This window comes from Chaetura pelagica, unplaced genomic scaffold (genome assembly GCF_000747805.2).
Source record: "Chaetura pelagica isolate M959 unplaced genomic scaffold, ChaPel_1.0 scaffold386, whole genome shotgun sequence".
Taxonomy (NCBI): Eukaryota; Metazoa; Chordata; class Aves; order Apodiformes; family Apodidae; genus Chaetura; species Chaetura pelagica.
The window spans coordinates 3,437,337-3,457,341 of NW_009953703.1; the positions used below are offsets into that span (position 1 = coordinate 3,437,337).

General features: G+C 41.2%; 1 protein-coding gene across 1 annotated transcript in view; it reads right to left on the reverse strand.

Annotated features, from left to right (window-relative positions):
- Nucleotides 1–18,054, reverse strand: part of GPR39 (G protein-coupled receptor 39) — a 78,769-nt gene extending 60,715 nt beyond the window's left edge. The window contains exon 1 of the mRNA XM_010000382.1: nt 17,187–18,054. Within this exon, the coding sequence (XP_009998684.1) occupies nt 17,187–18,054 (868 nt within the window). The remainder of the gene's footprint in view (nt 1–17,186) is intronic.
- Nucleotides 18,055–20,005: the final 1,951 nt, after the last annotated feature.

Consider the following 20,005-nt stretch of genomic DNA (forward strand, 5'->3'; position numbering starts at 1 on the left):
CTGTACAGACACCTATGGTGAAGAGTTTTGGTCCTTCTTTTCAGGCAACTGGCCTGCCCGCTTGTGGAAGAGCACAAGAGCCATAAAAAACCTATTATGGCTGGGACGTAAGAGGGAGCCATAGATTTTGTGAACATGAGACATTCCTAGCTTATAGAATTTTATAAGCTAGAAAGAGGAAGTTGTCTTTGAAGCATAAAGTGGTGGACAATTGGCAATCACTTTCAGTCTTACAGGCATTCAAGGGGAAAACACCTTCTATCAAACCACAGCCTATATAATCTTATTTTCCACATATAAACTACTAAATTAAAGGCAGAGAAGATATTCAGGGAGAGGAGGCTTCAAAGCAATTTCTTGTATTATCTGCAGGTACATACTCACAGACTGCTGTTCAGCCAGCTGAGGAGAAAGGGATTGCAAGCAGGGCAAAAAGGAACATCAGTCTCCAAAAACTGATTAATTACTCGTGTTTGGTCTCACATCAAGTGCCACTAGTATGGAGCATGCATTTGTCCCACTTAGAGGTCCCACATGCTGGGTCATTGATGATTGACCTAGACCTGGCATAAGGGTGGAAGATGTAAAGGAAGAAGGGGAAAGAAATTAAAGGTTTCAGCTTAGTTTCTTTTGTATCTTGATATCATGGGCTCAGAAAGTACTGCTTCTACTAAGTCAGGATAGGCTACTGGTTATCATTGTTTTCAGAATTTGGTGATTCTAAATAAGCAGCATCCAGCTGCTTCAAATTTTTTAACTTGTTATTATAGCCATAATAGGTTGCTTGCAGTATTACATTTTATTCATGAATTGTCTGCACATCTGCTGAATGTAGATTTACTTTAACTTGTCTTTTTACAACTGGTCTGCAGATGAAATGCAACTTTGCCATGAAGTTCACCAGCTGCACAACTTTTTTTGTCCCATAATACTCCTTAGATGAGGTTCAAGTGCTTATGTGGGGAAACTTCCAGAGCAGATTCTTTTCTGTTTTCCCCCAGCTTTTGAGTGGTGTATGTTCCTCTATGGGTACAAACAGAGAACTTGCCAATACTAGCAGGAGCCATGCGTGTGTGTGCCTGTGGAAAGGCAGATCTGATACTGAAACTCTGCTCTTCTAGGGTGCTTATGTCAACACTTGCATTTAATTTGCATAGAGGTGCCTATGATTTAGTTATTAATCCTGAAATAGAATTGTCATATTACAGTGATAGTTAATAGGAAACAGTGTTACTACATTTAAAATAATAATGTTGGGTTTAAGAATCTCAGTGGTTCTTTTCCTTCACAGACAATTTTATGTGTCCTTACAGGCAATTACCAAGCATGAGGAATTAAAAAGATCCCAGCCCAAAGAAGACTCCAATAACATCTCAAACTATGCAAACTTAGAGAGCAACTTTTAACCAGGTTAAAGGGATTTCTGTTCAACAGCCAGCTTATTACAGTTAACAGAAGGGACAACAAGGACTGTTGTCTGCAAACTCTGCACAATGGCACAGCTCCTGGCCACCCCTGACTGCAGCCTGTATCTGCTCACTTCTCTCTCTGCATTTCCTACTCCTGAGGATGCATGGTTGGAGAGAAGGGAAGATGCAATTTTAGCAAAGACGGACCTAGAGAGAGTAAATTGACCTGCATGGCATAACTAACAACACAGCAGAAGCTACAGCAGCCTCTACTAGCAAGAAGAGAATAAATTCTCATTAGACTAACATAACAGGAAAGGCCAACACATACAAGTCACTTTATGATGATCTGCTGGAAAATAACTCTAAGCCAAAGCACCTTGATCCACCCAGTGTCACAATAAAGCAAAGGAGCTTCACCCATTTAAAATTTTGCATGAAAAACTGTTTTGTTTTGCTGAAGCTATCTATTTCTAATTTAATTATGCTGAATATTGAATTCTACTTGTGTAACCCCAAATTGTCAATACATTATTTTGCTCCTAAGGATTTCAGGTCCTTTCCTGTAAGACAATGCATCTCCATTTATTGAATTTCTATAGCATTGGCCAATTTTTCTTCTTTGCTTGTATACCAGAATTACTTATTGTAAAATACTTCTTTTAAAACTCTAATGATAACAACTATATGTCCCCAATGTGATTTCAAGGATACACTTTAAAAAAAACCAACACAACAAACCAAACCCTCAGTCATAAATAAGTTGCATGTTCATGGGATAGGAAGCAGAATAATTACTCAACTGCTTTAAATAAATTGTAGTACCTAATGTTAATCAGCTTTAGTAACCTCAAAAAAAAGGAAGTGAATGTACATTCATTTATATTCATTAACTAGGCAGGTTTTCTATTTTAGGAAAGCAGAGGGGTTATCATGAGATTTTTGTTTCTGTTCCTCTTATAGAACATCAGTGCTCAGATCAAAAGTGTGATGTTTCACTTTGAACTGTTTTTTTCACACCTCAGAATTTTCTCCTCAAAACCTCATTGAGCACAAATTGTCAGAACCACTGATATATTAAATAGTAGGAAAATTAAATAAAAAATATTTGAACCTTACAGACATGGATTTTTTCAGTGTTGCTTCAAGGGATAAAGAATTTGAAAATAATGATGTAAAAATGGCCATTATTTGTGACCTGAAGTGACTTGAAAGTAGAGTTCGGTATAGTCAAGTCCACAAGATTTTTGTCACCAAAAGTCTGAAATGCTTCTAGCTCCCACTGAATTCAGTGCATCGATCTCCAGTGCACCTCAACAACCATGGTGTTTGCCTCACTCTCTCAGCTCTTTGGGGCTTTTGCTGAATGAGGCTGCTAGGGTGGGAGCTGGGACCCCCTGAAACTACATCTACTTAAAGGCTGAAACAAGTAAACCAACAAAGCAAAAACTCATGCCAAAACTGAAAAGAAACCTCCAAAATTTCCAGATACACAAAGACAAAGCAATTGTTTCAGGCTCTATTGTTTTGGGCTGCTCTTCTTGAAAACGCAACATGTTCCCAAGTATGAAGGCTCTGGACTGCTCTAACTACAAACTGTGAGGAAGCTGTTCAGCATGAGAAACGTGCCTCAAGATACAACAAATGTTTGGTGAGAATGGCTACTCCTAATTAATCAATACTTATATATATATATACACACACACACACATACGCCTGTGGGTGTATATAGATATAGACCATTTCAGCATTCCCTGCTGCCAAAGACTCACATTTTTTTGTTTCAGACAAACCCCCAGAAAAGCAGAGACAGAGTAAATCTCAGTATATTGCTTCCTTTGTTTGAGCTGGTGTAAGTATTGGTCCTCGCATGCCCCAGCAGTGCAGGCAACTCAAAGGTTTAGTGCAAGGTTTACCTAAATTAAGCAGAAAAGCCAGACTGATCAAAAGCTCTCAGGAACCACAGTGCTGAACTTTTAAACTCATTCATGAAAGGCAGCTGACGTCTGATGTAGGAACCAAACCACTAGAGCAAGCTCAGTGCTTACTACTCAGTGTGCATCCACACACTAGGAATTTCAGAAGTCAAACACACTTTCAGGAGGGTTTACTAATTAGTGCCAATTACAGAGTAAAATCTTCTTTTAATACAAAAGGAAAATCCAGGACATCTTGGCTTTTCTTAAGCTGTCCAATGCAGCTCATCTCCTACTGCTTTCCTCTACAGGGCAGGAGAGGCAGAGAGCACATTATAAATTGATCAGCAGTGCAGAGGTAAAAACCATCCTCAGTGACTACAAGACAAAGAGAACCAGAAATCTAAGCATCCCAAATTAACAACAACAAAAAAAATTTCCTCGTTTTGTTTGTTTGTGTGGTTTGTTTTCAAAGCAGCTCTTCATTAGAATGTAGCACAGCATCCTGTTTTCAGTGAAAGCACTGGGAAATGTTTCAGAGAACCACAGTGGCCAAGAGGTCAGGCTATCGGTTTCAACTAATATAAGGCAATTGAAGTGAAAAGTGATATATCTGAAAGACAGAAAATAAATGCAGAGCCCTATTACCAAGAAGTTGAACCAGAAAATAGCATACAAGAAGATATGTGGACAATTTACTAGTGAGGAGAAGGGGAAATATGCCTAAGCACTTCTACGGATGAGAAATGGGCTCAGACTACATAGCATGAGGAGCTATTCCCTGAGACTGTGTGGACCAACACCAGATACCTTTGATTCTCCACTGATGCCTATTAAATTGCATTAATGCAATGGATCTCTCTCATGCCCCAAGAAGTCCTTCATAAAGAGGAAGGTACAGGTGTCAGCTCTGAGAGTGGACCATTTCTGCCTGATTTCTGTATCCAACCAGAAGTGTCTGTGCTTTGTTGTAAGGCTTGTGAGAGACTCCTGGGCTTCTTTAACACCACCAGTGTGGTGTGGGTGATCTGCCTTCCTCCTGACATCTTAACAAACCTGGGAGTACTTCTTCACCTTGACTGTTGAAGACTAAAACCAAAACGACCGTAATCAATTACAGCACTGAAGGCCCAGGAGGAAATTTAAAAACCAGCTTTCAAGGCCAGGATCTGTCCTGGTTTGAGAGGGCCAGGACACGAGGTGTTTGCAGCTGCAGTCGCACTGGCCTGAGCTCCCGGGGGTGTCTGTGTTAGGGCTGTGGGAAGGGGAGGACAGGTCAGAATAAAATAGCTCCTCAGGGGCCTGCTTGGGCTGCTGGGCTGGGTGGGTTTGGACCCTATGCTGCTGTTCTGTGTCCTGTTTTCTCACTGGAGAAGAACATTGCTTACCAAGACAGGTTGCTTCTTGTGCCTTCCCAAGTAGGACCAGCTTGGCTGCTCCAAGGCTGCTGTGGACTGGTCACTGAGACCCCGGACTTGGGAACCCTCAACTGCTGCCAAAGTTTGAGACTTTTCTGTTTGGAAAGCAATTACCAACTGAGGAGTGTGGGTTCCACAATTACATATTTATGTATATTTGTAATTCACCATAATTATTATTATTACTACTTCGTTAAACCTTTTCCAGGTTTTTTTTTCAACCTTTAAAGCCTCTTTCCCCTATGTCCCTTTTTATCTTCCCCTGGGAGAGGGTAGTGGGGGAATAAGAGAGAGCATCTGTCACCTGGTTATTGGCTAAAACTGTGACAGAGTCTCAGTGGAGGCACTTGGCAGAGCTTCCCTCAGCTTAGCAGAGCTGGCAGCTACATCTGCAGGACAACTGCACCACGTACATTTTTAGTGTGTTGGAGCAGCAAACAGGAACACATTTAGCTGATTTGTAGTGCACAGAAGGGTTAACCTTACGTTTAATGACAGAAGTTAACCCAAACAAGGTCTATACTATTTAGTCTGAAGGGAAAATAAATCAGTTCTGGTTCCTGTGGGCAGGCTTTCACCACTTGATTAGAGAAAGAAATGAATCTTTAAAGTATACTTACAGGAAAGGTATTTGCCATTTGCATGAGAGATGGGAATGGCTGCATCACAAGTTAATGAATGAAATCAAGTCTTATGTGCCTGTTTGAGGATTTCATCTGTTTGAATTATGCAAATATCAAATATAACTTCATTGTGTAAAACTTCAAAATAAGAATGTTATCCATACATCCAGGGAGGCCAAAAGAGCATCTCCCCTCCCCAGACTTAACATTGTTTCATTGAAGGGCAAGAAGAGGTTATGACTTGGTCCTACAGCACTGCATTAGAGCTGTGACAGTCAATTTAGGTGACATTCCTGTGTGTCAGCAAATAAACATTAAGTAATTTTAAATTTCACTTCCATTTGATAAGGTTAAAGCAATTCCCTCTTGGAAGATAGGGACTCAGAGGCAGGCTTTTTGAACACTAGTCATTGGGCACAAGGAGATTGATGGCCATGTAGGTTGTGACGGAGGGTATCAAGGTGGGCTGGCAGAGAACTGCAACAGCAAGAGAAGTAGCAGCACAGGTCATAAACTTGCCTTTGATTCAGAGACTAAAACATGGAGGAATTTACAGGCAGAGACCCAGGTGTACACCATGCTGTGTGGTCCCTGAACAGCTTTCAGAAAGTCTCCTTTTGGCAAATGGTATTTGCCAAGGAAATGTTCAGCTTGGGTAACATTCAGCTGGCTGGAGTTTCTTTGTAAGTTCAGTGCCCTCCCAAAGAAGGATCTAGAGTCATGCAGTGCCACACCAAGGAGCAATAAACATCCCGCTGTGGTCAGCCCTTGTCAGACCACACCTGGAGTATTGTGTTCAGTTTTGGTCCCTACTCTACAAAAAGGATGGGAAAGACTGGAGAGAGTCCAGAGAAGGGCCACAAGGATGATCAAAGGACTGGAGGACCTGCCATAATGAGGGGAGGCTGAGAAAACTGGATTTATTCAGCCTTGAGAAAAGAAGGCTCTGGGGAGACCATATTACAATGTTCCAGTACTTACAGGGTGGCTGCCAAGAAGATGGAGATGCCCTATTTACAAGGAATCACATGGAAAAGACAGGAGGTAATGGGCACAAGTTGCACCTGGGGAGATTCTGATTGGACACAAGAGGTAAATTTTTCACCATGAGGACAAAACATTGGAATAGTCTCCCAAGGGAAGTGATAGATTTCCCCACATTGAACAGTTTCAAGTCTCAGCTTGCTAGGGTGCTAAGCCATCTCATATAAACTATAGCAGTACCTAAAAAGGTTGCACCAGAAGATCCTTGAGATCCCTTCCAACCTGGCATTCTCTGATTCTATGAAACATAACCTCTTCCTTCTAACCCAGTGGAAATTTGGTGTTTATGACCAGAGAAATGCCTCCACTTCCCACATGGGCAACTGCATAATGGACTTGCAGTCACGTTTTCTACTCCAGAAACTGAACTAATTTGGTCCAGCTCTCTATTTGGAACGCTGTCCCTGAACATGTCCTTCTCATGATTAGAAATTTTCTCATTTCTGTCTGTACTTGTTCATGGCCCCTATAGACCCATTAGTTCTTGTGCCAATGCCATCATTTAGATCAATGCAGAGAACATGGCAATATTTTGTAATATCAGAGCATTTGCACTGCAGGACAATGTTTCCTAAATTGTCAATATGTTCCTTATAATAGAAAAGAATGCATTTAAATGTTGGCTTGGACTAGCAGACAAATATAAAGGGGACATTTGAATTTCAAGTCACTATCAAAAAGCTTTTTAGAATTCAGTAGATGTGTATATGAGCAGGAATAGGAAAAGAGAAGGGAATCAAGACCACAGAAAGTTTCAATGTCCAGACATTAACTTTTAAAAATGAACTGCCAAGGCTGTCTCCAAGTACAAGTACACTAGGTGGAGAAAATCTTTTAAGAAAGGGCACAAGAGAAACACTGAAAGAGAGAAGAGGTACACATTCACAAACCTTCCGAGGCACAGAGATTACATCTGGCTTTGCTCAGTGACTGCTCCAGCTAAAGGGACTTTCAAAAGACTTTCCAGTCAGGGTACAAACCAGATCTTCCTCTCTACTTGGTCCTCACTGCCCCGATGTACTTACAGACAACCCAAAGCCAGTTGTATTATTAATTTTGCTACATTAAACAATACAACCTCATTTTAGCTTTTGCTAAAAGTTTATCTCCCTATTCTCCAGTCTACTTTTCTCCAACATCAACATGGGTAGTTAGACATTACAATTTTTCAAAAGTTCAAGTTTAAAAAAAATATGTATTTAAACCCCTTATAGTCAGTAGCCATGTTATCCTGCTAGAATTACTGACCAAGATTTTCAAGGGTATGTGTACATCTGCAAATACCAATGGATGCTTTTACATGGTTTGGCAGGAGTTGATGCCATAATTACTCCCACTAGAATTTAAGTATTTGGGCTTTCAAGACAAAACCATCATAAATGCTATCTTTTGAACACCTAGGAGACAACCCTTTTAATCCATGTTAGACCTGCATTTCTTTCAACAGATCAGAAAGATCTGTTGAATAAACTTGTGACAGAAAGTCAGAAGGCTCTTGGAAATTTCACACTCTGAAGGGCAAGGGCAAGCTTGACCAGCATACTTGTTTTTCACTTGTTTGTCCCTCACCATACCACTTTAGTTCTTATCTAATGGTTAAAAACCTGAAATTATGAAGTTGAGTCTGCAATAAAGACTGTTTGAATCTCTTATTGCTGAGGTACAGCAATTTTTAGCTACCTTAGCTGTTTAATTCTGATTGTTGGCTCAGTCATAGCAGTTCCAAGAAATTCTACAGATATCCTTAAGCATTACTAAGACTGTTGGTGAGGACCTTCATTCTTAATGCCTTGAAGGGACAAGTTTAAGTTCAGTTTTGTTTCCAAAAATAGGGAATGAGGCACAGGAAGCAAAAAATCAACCAATACCAGAGATAAAAAACACACCCAATAATGAATACATGTTTTTCTTTAAAAGTTTGTTTGGGGTCAGGGAGGTGTAGGAAAAAAACAAACAAACGACGAACTTTGAAGGAAAGCATTTTGATAATTTTTTTTCTTGTCTAATAAAACTTTTTGTTTTGCTAGTTTATAAAGCTCATGTTCCTGTACTTGGCTGAAGGCAGACTCTGATTACCTGTCTATTTTGGCATATACAGAAAGTTTTAAGATTAAGAGCAGACATACTGGGACAGATCTAGGGTTCATCTGTCCAGCTATTTGTCTCCATGATGATCCCACATAGAATCTGTGTAAGAAGGAACAAGCATAGAGAGATTTTCCTGTACTATTCACACAGAGTTTCTGGCACTGAGCAGTATCAGGACTTCCTAAAATGGAGATTATATCTTGTTCTTGACAGCACTATCCTTCAAAGTTACACTAAATCTCTTCTGGACACCACTTTCACATTTGGCATCCACAGAAATGACTTCCACAACTTAAATTTTACACTTTATGAAAAAAAATGCTATAATAATTGTAGTTACTGCAATTTAATTGAAAGAGTACACATATACTGAACTCCAGGGTTTTTTTTCTAGGAAGGAGCAATCAGGACAGTCTTCTAATATTACTTCAAATCAAAATCACCTTCAACAGCACCATGCTAGATATACCATTAAAACAAAAGACTGAGCATGAGGCAGCCCCTCCGTAGCTGTTTAAGACAATATTATAAGACAATATTATAGGAAGGAGGAAAGAAAGGTGGATTTGCAGAATTGCTATATGAGCAGGGTCAAAATATTTAGACTGCCTTCTGAAAGGTGCTGTATCTGAGCTCTTGTAGGGTTCAGCTAGAGATTGGAGCAGAATGGATTCCTGAGTATTGGTGCAGATGCTAACTAATAAAACATGGGAGATGAAAGCCATTAATCCTAAGCGAGGACAAGGATGGATAGCTAAGCAGTGTTACCTTCTCTAACGCATCTCTATGCCTGGGTTTCTTTATACTGATGTGTAAAGGTTAGTTTCCTGGCAATTATTATGAGTGCACCTGTTCGTAGGTGGATGTCAAGTGTTTGTGGAGTGCTCACATAACTCTCTCAACATGTTTCTGTAACAAGTAAACACTTGCTTGTCAGAGAGATTACCAACTCAAACTCCACAAGCTGCACTTTCAACTTAAAGACCTTATTTTAAAAAATCATTTAAAAAAATGTTAGTGCTTTTAAGAGACAATTAAACTGAACCACCACATGCTTAAAAACAGCATAATGGGAAACAAGGAAAAATTAGCTCATAACAATACCAGAACCCTTCCTTAGTTCCACATTTCCTTGTAAGTCACTATTTATATGATTAAGTGGTTCTTTGCAGACTCATTTAATCCCTGTGTTGACCTTGATACTACTTACGCTTCTACAACCGAGATCAGAAGGATAATTGCTTTCTCACTTAAGCACACGGCTGGCATCTAGCAGCATAAACATGCTTAAGATAACCTCAAAGAAGGCTAAAAAAGTGATACAGCACGTTGTGCCAAATACAAGTTGAAATCTTAACTCTTTATCTTTATTGGAAAACATAATTTTAAAATTTTTCCTACTCAGTTTTCAACTGTACTACCTGTCCAGTAAAATTACAGGTTTAAGAACTTCAAAACAATGAAAGAGGAAAATATAATCTTTCACTTAATGGTTGCTAGTTGGTTGGTCCTCAGTTTCTAACAAAATGTTGCCTTTAAGAAACCAAGAGGTTATGTAGAACAGAATGGAAAGATTCACATTACTAATAAATGCTCAGTTATTAAATCTGTCTTCCACTAAAATTCACAGCCTAGCAATCATCATTTAAAGATAATGGTTTTAACTATCAGCTAGGAAAACAAATGATTTGATTTTGTGAAATGCAGCATAATTGGAATATGAAACAATAGAGGAATGGATAATGCATTTAGTTTTCACAGGTGAAAACTTCAATAAATCATCCGTGAACTTGCCACAAATTAGTCCTGTCTACTCAAACTGGGGAGCTGCCAGAGCAATCTGCATTTGAGATGGTGTCTGGCTTTGAAGAGATAGCAAGAAAACAGAGAGAAATTGGAAAATTAATGCTTCATACAATAGTGTCTTGACCAGTGAATGAGGGCAGTAGACAAAAATTGATGGGACAGGATTTCTTAATGTAGGGCTGCTGTATTCTGTTCCAGGGCCATCTCCCTCAACTCTTTTCCTATCTGGATTAACATCTGTATTTCTCCACTTTGAAAATCTTCATGCTTTCTTATCCACTCTTTGAAGAAAGAGACAGCTTCCAAGGCTTCTACTGGGAAGAAAACATTACCTAGGGAGGGTTTGCCATGATACAGACCATGTTTCTCAGAAGCTGAGAGGACACAGCCAGACCTCAGTTCCCCAAAGGCAGCAGCCCTCTGCCTGTTTCTTGGCTCATGCTGCCACAAAGAGGGATGTTGCCTGCACTTCCCTCCTTCCTTCTCTTAGCACCTACCTAGGGTGCCAGAAGAATCAAGGGCCAGTAAAGTTTATTATCTACTGCTTTTAAGAGACAGAGAGAGAGATTAATAATACTAGCTTTAAGACCAACACTGGTAACAGTTTTTAATGAAGCTCCAAGACTTTGGGCAGAGGCAAGTACAGGGCAGAAATACTTAAGAAACCTCAGATGTCCACATAGTCTCTGGACACCACAGATAGTAGAGCATCAAGAAGTGGAAAGATACTTGAGTTTCCTGTGGCACAGGATGAGCTGGGGCTGAAGCAGTCTGCCAGCTCCTATGGCTCCCTATCAGACCAGGTGAAATGCCAGTTTCCTTGTGGGCACCCACTGAAAGACAGAAGCACAGCCACAATTTTTGCAAAGCACCAGTGAAACATTCATTGTCCTCCTGGGCTTCTTCTGCACAGAAGCGAAGTCAGTAGGCACTTGTCCACAGACTGTATCTGCCAGGATATCACATATGGAGAATATGGAATGACAGTAGTGGTGAATTTGGTTCTCTGACTACAGTATTTGCAGGGTCAGTTTGTTTTTAAAGCTGCAGATTTGTTATGTTGAAGCAATTTTTAAGTACTCTAATGCAAAGTGTAATCACAAATTGATTTTTCCATTTAAACTACAAAAGTCTTAAATGCCCTGGGGGTGCTGGCCTCAATTAGTCCCTATTCTTCCATTCTCTTCCTCTCTGTACCATTTTGCCATCCCTCGGCACAGGAGGAAAGGAAGACTGTCTTCTTAATCCAAAAGCACAATCTTCTATTACATGAGTCCAGCTACAGCAGTAGATAAATTGCTTTCTCTACAACACGGGGGAAAATTATGCTGGTTTCTGCTTATGTTCACTTTTAAATTACAGTGTGGGGAAACTGAACATACAAGTACCTGGATTTTGGAATTTTACCTTGAGTCTATTTTCCTATGGCTATGGGTTTTTTTGTTGGTTTGGTTGTTGTTTTTTTTAAATCAACAGAAGTCCCACAGCTCTTCAGAGGAGGTTGGTTTTATTCAGTTGCCTAGATTCAAACCCTGAATGCAGCCTTTCCATTATTACCTGTAGAATAGCTGAACTTTGGTTTTGTGCTTACCAGCAGTCAGTAGCATTGATTACTTTTGCTGTTGACACCAGGTTAATGCTTTTGCAGGGAAGAGGAAGGCACATTTTACTGAACACCAATAGGTAAATCATTTGCTTTTATCTCTTTTCCAGAAAGCAGCACCTAAAAAGAAAAACCTCACTAGTGTCAGAGGGTGGGTGCCCCATTCAGCAGAATGGCTTGACCTGGGTTTGTTAGTCCAAGCGTTTCATGCTCCCTGCACAGCCCCTGCTACCCATTTTTCAGTGCACTCAGGCTCCTCCTTGTCTTGTGTAATTTGAAGCCCTGCTCAGGGGAACGTATCGAAGAAGACACCACATAAAACACAAAGATGAAAATCATACCCAGCCTACATTATATTTCTCTTCATACACCTCTCCAACAAAGCCTCTGAAGAAAGGCAGCTGAGCAGAATTGTTAAAGAAATTAACCAAGAGGAGTCAAAGAAGCTGAGTTTAAAGAACATGGGCTGGAGCCATGTTCTGGAATCTAATCAGTTGGGTTATTCTTTCAGTTTTTTTTCTATCCCCAAGCTTTACCTTTTTCAGTAAGGAAAAAAAAAAAAAAAAGAACAGCCAGTTTCCAGCCTGTGAAGAAGCATCTAATTTTCCTGTAACAGAAGCGCTACCATTGTCAAGTTACACTGTGCCTGAGTCATCTCTAGATGACAACCACGTATTTTTCACAACTACTTGAAGTAATCTGCCTCCTGAAAACCAATTTGCCAAGTGCCTTATGAAACACATTTCCTTTGGAAAGGCTGTTTCTACACAGTTATTCTGAGTAAAATATTAATCTGCTAGTAGTCTTTTTAATTTGACTGAAAGTTTTCTCCAGATTTAGTTTATGACCAGGTACAGCTGTGTCTATGGTGTTTACAGTGGCATTTGGTATTGTTACAGAATAGCCTGGCATCATTTTAACAGTCACCACCAAAAAGCTGGAAGGAGAGGGGCCAGGCATCCCAGCAGATAAGGCACTCTATAAAGCAGACCAGATCAGAAGCTACCTGCACCATACCACATACAAAACCACCACTGCTACTGTCTTCAGGTTGACTCTCAGTGTATTTGACATTGGTAAGCATTAGACCAAAGAAAGTTTTAAGAAGAAACACCACCACATTGTCTTTCTCAGATGGAGGCACTGCCACAGATTATAATAAGCAATTTCCTTCCATGGTTATTAAAGAAGCTGCAGGATATTTGCTGTCCAGGCCTGCAGGTAAAATTCATCTTACATCAGAAGGTCCCAAAGCAGAAAAGTTCCAGTTCTGTAATGATGGAAAAGAGACAGCAGAGAGAATCATCTGCCCTGCCTAGCACAGGGGAGCTGGTAGAGCAAGGCTGGTATCAGCAGGGTCTCCAGTTAGGTAGGTCCAGCTGCTCTGGCTCTGCCAACTGCTGCAGCTACAGCAGTGCTTTAATACACCTACCTCAACACTTTCATAGCAGCAGGTTTCTTTGATATTTCTCTTTTATGGAAGGAAGAGCTTGGGATGGATGGAGGTTTCATCACAGTCAGGAGACAGAAGACCACTGCCCAGGTGCTGGCTGGCAAATAGCAAAGCACTCACAGTGCCTAGTAGCCCCATGCAGTAGAACCCCTCTGCCATGCAAACAAAAGAGTATTGCTCCAAGGGCAAATTGGAAGTGTGCACAAAGAAAAGCAGAGGATGGAGCAACACTAAAGGACTTTTTTATTTCAACATATTTACTGTGGTAGGCTTAAAGCTGCTTTTTGGAAAATAATTAAGGCTTTTAGGAGAAGCACAGAACTGAAGCTGCCAAGGAAAATATCACAGAATCTTGAGAAGCGATACATTTTTCATCTAGGACAATCAAAACTCACTTCCTTGTAGAGTAGAAGTTCAGGTCAGTCAAATCTAGTCTGATAACAAACCATGCAGCTGCTTTTGCATAAATGTGGCTTTATATTATTGACCAGATTAATGAGGATATAGCCATGGCACTGCTGGCATGGAACTGCAGGTGCTGAAACCTGCACAGAGGTTTGTCCCGGAACACTCCCCTTTCCCAGGGAGCAGGCCACCTGTTAACATTTCGTAAAGATTTTTAACTTGCACAGTTTCAATTGTGAAAGTGTTTTCATGAGAGGCCACACCCATCCACACCCAAGAAGCCCTCCACTAGAAGAAAAGATCTGCTGTCCCAACAAACAAACATAGGTAACCCACACAGCATCAACTAGTCTGATCTCCACTGCTCATACCTATGGGCTGACCCACTGAAGACAGTGGAGTTTTACCACATGACTCAGAAGATCAAATCGCACGCACAGAGGCTAAAGGAAGTATGCCCCAGGCTGTCCAAAAGCACAACATACCTAATTTCTGGAGCAGAAATATGAAGCAGAGACTTACATGTGCTATTGTTTTTCTTGAAGCCAGCAGCAATAGTGGGACGGAAGTTGGAAGGGATAGCACTACACAGCCTACTTGATAAAAACAAAACAGATTTTCTCCAAAATACTGGGACAAATTTGCATTCCTCTACTGGGGTAAATCTACCAAAAATCAAGCTAAACAGCCCTGGAAGTCCCCCCTTCCCAACACCAGGTATAGAGTTGCTATTGCAGCTGCTGGGACAATCCCTCCTCTCCACCACGAGTACACCAAGCTAGCCAGAAACAGAAGGAACTGACTTCTCTACATCAAGGACTTCAAATCCCCAAACAGACCATCTGGGCTTTAAGCTGAAAGATTTGAACCCTGCAGCCACCTTCCTTGGACAAAAGCTATTCCCCACAAGAGCTCAGCCTGCCCAGCATGGTGATGCTCTTCTAGTTTCGCCCCTTGTCACCTTCCTTCTCCATCACAGCAGTGGTGTCAGCCCATCTGAAGCCCATCCTGTGAGTGACAATACTCCTTTATGGCAAGTGGTCTTTCACTCTCAACATTTACAATTAATTTTCATTAATTTTCTCAAGTGCCACACAATAAGGTGACACTAAAAAAGCATCAGTTCTTCTTGTGTCTCTTTCTACTTAGCTTTTTCTCATCGTCAGGAGATTTATGAATTTAATCTCTGTTTTATAGAACTTCTCACTTTTATCAACTAGAAGAAGAAAATGCAAAATTGTTTTTATTGCTGTTAGATGTTCAAAGACATCATGCTATATACTGTCACTTACATTTCACATTAAAAGTGAAATATGTTGGGAGTGTGCAAGTATTTGTTTTAATTTGACCCATCTGTTAAATGAAAGAGGACTTCTAAAAGACTATATTTAAATTCAACGATTTGTAAACAATTTATATGTTCCTTTCTTCTGAGTTAAAACTGCCCTAAAGCATCACTTTTATGAAATCTCCAAATTCAATTACTTTGCACTGTTCTCAGGGACACAGGCCACCGTTTCTTCCTCCTCAGTTTATTAATTTATTTCCCGACCCAAGTAAATTAGCAAGACTCTTATTAAGAGACTTGCCACTGAAATAATTTGGGGGAATTAACAGAAGTATCTAGTGGCTTCAGAAAGCTGAGAGCACAGAGAAATTGGTGGCAAATTTTCTTTAGATAAAGGACAAGCCAATTACTTTAATTTAGCTTTTTTAACACTTCTGCAAGCAGCAGTAGGTCTGCCCTACTCCATGCTAGATCATCACCAAGCAAGAAGACTAATCAAGGAGAGGAAGAAAAGCTGTGGCAATTTACCTTCATCTCTCTCAACTTAGCTAGAACTTGCTACAGGATTTGGAGCTCAGACTGGGCTTCATTGTAGCTGTCGATGATAATTTACAGGGGGAGAGAGATCCATAGACATTTAAGGATCCCACAGTAGCACTTAAAGAGCAGAGCCTTACCACTTTTGCTGCTTTGTGCAACATACTGTATTTAGCACTAGCCGCTAAGCCTCTACCCCAGAAATTGGTACTTCTGGTGGAGTAAGGATGCTGAGAGCACTTTTAATCACCCAGATACAGGGCCTCTTGTCCCAGAATAACAAGATGTCTGTGCAATGAAATGATTTCTTTATTAGATGTACATCCAGAGCATGAAGAAGAGCTCTTTACAGCCTGGAGTGTCACATCTCCCATTTGAGGCCTTTGTCACCCTCTCTGCTGTTAGGGTGTGCAGCTCCACCCTTTCTTTGTGTCATTTGTCTTGTCTGTATGACAGGTTTTCACCATGTTCCCATCTCTAATACAGGTGCAGCAGTAAAGGCTGCACCTTGGGCTCCTTATCCTGCACCTTCACATTCCAATCATAAGACCATGGCAAAAGCAGGACTAGATGAGGAAGCAGAGAATACTCAAAAATAGAAAAGCCAAAAAAAATCAAAAAGCTGTCAAAGTGGACAGACACATGAGTTTCAATTCCCCCTCTGCAATATCAAGCATAGCACCAAAAAGCAACCCAGAATACTAGGTCTACTGTGCATTCATGCTCTAAATGGTTCATTTATTATATCCAGTATCATATTAAGGAACCCAACAAAACAAGAACTAGCAGTAATTCAGCCAGGACATGATTAAGGGTGCCTCTAAGAGCATCAAGAAACGTGGAGACTACATGGATCACAGCCTGGAAAGATTCCATGTTGGTGAAATGACAGCTTGATTAGTTTTTGTCTGACAAATGTGGCAAGAGAGATCAGAATCAAACATAATTCCAAGGTTATAGGCCTTCAAGTAAAACCAGGGAAAAAATTCAAAGAGGGCAACAGCAATTTGCAAGACCAAATCAACTCTCCAGCCCAGCTTTCTTCATGCTCTGATGCAACACAGCCACAACTGCTGAGGCCAAGTATCCTCCAGGGGGCATCCTGAATTAGGAGGTACACACCTTTGGAGTGGGACAAGCTTCAGATCTTGCAAGACAGTCTTCCCTCTCATCAAGTCCTTCCTAAGCATGCATGGAATTGTAATTTAACAGGAAAACGTGCAAGTAGAACTACTTTACATCCAATCAACTGTTGCCTACCCCAAATATCAAGCAGCAACACCCTGTTACCCACACTGTTGCATGCAGGATAAGCAAACAACTCAAAGAGCAGACAGTAAATTAATTTTTCCTTCTTCTTCCCTCCCACCTATACTGACAAAAAAAAGTGTAAGTCAAAAACATGCAAGGAAATCAGGTTTCTTAAAATACATAATCACAACCCAAAGCATCCCTCTCCCCTATTTTACACCGGTTTCAAACCATTACCTCCCCCATTTTTGCAGGAACTCAGTGACGTAAAATGGAGGCTCTGGGCTTCCTTCCCATGTGGAAAGGGGGCAGGGGAGGGGAGGCACAGCAGGACATAGCTCTTACCCAGGAATAAAATGATCTGTCTTCTGGAGCTCTTGCCCTCTGAGCTCTCAGTTTTTCTTAGGTATTGCTCCTGGTGTCTCAGTTCATCCTTCACAGCCACAGTTCCTTCCTTCTGGATCATCAGGGTTTTCATCATGCTGCGGCACATGAAGGCAACAGATCCCAGCACTAGGATGTACACAGTGAAGGCACTGAAGATACTGGCTTGAAAGACAGGCCACTTGGAGGAGAGGCTGGTACAGATGGTCATATTGTGCTTCAACTCAGGGAGGTGGTGCCTGGGTGTAGGCTTGACGCAGCCAGTCATACCTTGGTAGCCTTCGATGGCCTCCAGAGGATATTCTGTGCCCATGGCAAAGGGCAGGGGCAGAGCCACTATGATGGATGTCCCCCAGACAAAGGCAATCAGCAGCTTCACTGTGCGGGGTCCAGAGATTGCCTTGAACTTGAAGGGGTGGCAGATGGCCACATACCTCTCAAAGCTGAGAGTGGCCACATGCAGCACAGTGGCATAACTGCAGGCTTCAAAGAGGAAGTAGTAGAGCTTGCAAGCCATGTTGCCACTGGGGGCTGAAAAGGGCCTCCAGATAGCACTGAAGAACTCCATGGGCATGCCCAGCAAGATGACCAGCAAGTCAGAGCAGGCCAGGCTCACCATGTGGTCTGTGACCTCCTTCTGTAAGTAGCCTTTCTTCTGCAGGATCCTGGTGGCCTTGATGGTGATGCTGTTGCCCAAGATGCCCGCAACAAAGATGCAGATATACACTAATGCCAAAGTGATCTTGATCCAAAGAGACACCTCAAACTCAGGGACGTGGCTGTGGTCAATGAGATGAGAACAGTCTGAAGAGGATGTCTGTCCTGCCATGAGAAGAGCCTTCCTGCCCTCTCTGACATTCAAACTCACAGCATATGGATCCTCTCTCACTTTGCCCCTCTGACCGAGACACACAGGTCTGAGCAATCAGGTACAACGAGCACGTCCCAACGTACAACAAGCACACCTGTGGGTTTTGTTAGCAACAGCCACTGAGTCAATAAGCCGAGTGAGAAAGTGCTCAGCTCTTACCTATCTTCATGGCAAACACCTCTTGCTCCTTTTGGATTTTCCTCCTCTTTTCTCTGCTGAGGGAAGGTGCTGTCCTCCAGCCCTTCCTCGCTCTCCTTGCTACGCTTGCCTCTCCCTCTGCAAGCAAAGGCAGCTTTTGGTCCCAGCCCCAGCAGGAGGAAGTCAGAGTTTCTGTGTGGTTATGGCTGCTCTGTTAATCATTAACCTAAATCTTGGCTATCCCTGGTCACTAGTAGCAAAGCCGGTTAGGGAGGGGAAAAAAAAAGAAAAACACCCACGTTTGAAAGTTACTTCCTGTAACAGGAGCTCCTTCTCGGGGATAAAAAGAGGTGTTTCTCCTAAAGCCATTTGATTGGTGGGGGTTAGGCTGAATGTGTGAACAGGAGCTGAAGAGAAAGTTATCTACTCACTAGTTTAACTGGGCTTCAGACTTTTCTTGCACTAATGCCAACATGCCTCACTACTTCTCAGTTCCTTTAATGAAGACCTCAGCGTCTGCAGCAGCAGTGGTTGCTGCACAGCTTGTACAGCCACAGACTGATTTACATCAACAGGAGGTTCTGGTCTGTAGTTGCTGATGATGAACCGGTTGCTTCTTAAAACAACTGTCTAGACTGTAAAGAGCCTTCTCAGAAGTTATAAAATAAGCTGAACTCTAGATTTAGACACACTGTGTCCCTTTAAATTTTCATCTTCTCACATTAGATAACAAAAATAATGATGTTAGTAATCCCAGTAATGCTCATGCTTTCAAATAATCCAGAGTAGCAGGGGATGAAAATGTACTTCCCCCCTCCTGTGTCTCACCCCAGGGGGAATGAATTTAATGCACTCTTTAGTTTAAGTTTCAAACCATAGCACTGAAGGCTCCCAAGGTAACCCCTGGGAACATTTAATTAGAGGTTGTGTATATGGATTAGGAAACCTTTAAATTACAATGCAAAATGGCAGAACAGCTTTTGCAGCTATAATCAAGAGAGAGGCCCAGTACAGTGATCTGCTGGAATACCAAGTCTAAGAAAAGTGAGTTCACAAAGTGATTTTTATTAACTAGACAAGCTCATGTGACGCTTTCGGCTTATGATAAAAGAGAAACATTAGAAAGCTGTTATTAAGCAGTCTCCTCACATTCAGTGGTTATCACTGTACCTCAGCAGCCCAAGTATATAATGAACAAAAGATGCCCAAAACAGGATAATAAGCACCTGTTTCTATGCATTATTTATGCATTTCTGTTTCAGAAAAAACACCTCAAACCTTGCACAACTTCAAGTCCTGTAGTCCCAGTCATCTTTCCTTATGTTTGATAATTCACATTTGTTCTGCTCAGACAAGCTTTCTATTATTATCCAATTTCTTTCACTTAATTTTACTTTATAAAAGTGTGAACAAAGATTACATATGCATGACTGAATTGTGGAAATGAAGCTAATTAAAATTTGCTGCTTACCATCAAAAGGGAAAAAGGGAGAGAGAGCAAAAGAAAGAGGAGGCCCAATAGGATTAGATCTCCCTCTTTTTTCCACACCAATTATAAAATGCAGAACACAATTTTGCTGTTTTCAATATTATCTTTAGAACATACACAAAGTTTATTAACTTTCTAATAAAGAGCTGGTGCCACAAAGGGATCGGAAGGAAAGAGGCAATTGTGGATACTCATAGACTGAGATCCTGAAAAAAAATCTGCATAGGTTACCGGACTAGATAAATCAGCACTGAGTATTCCAGAGATAGGTATCAAATCCCT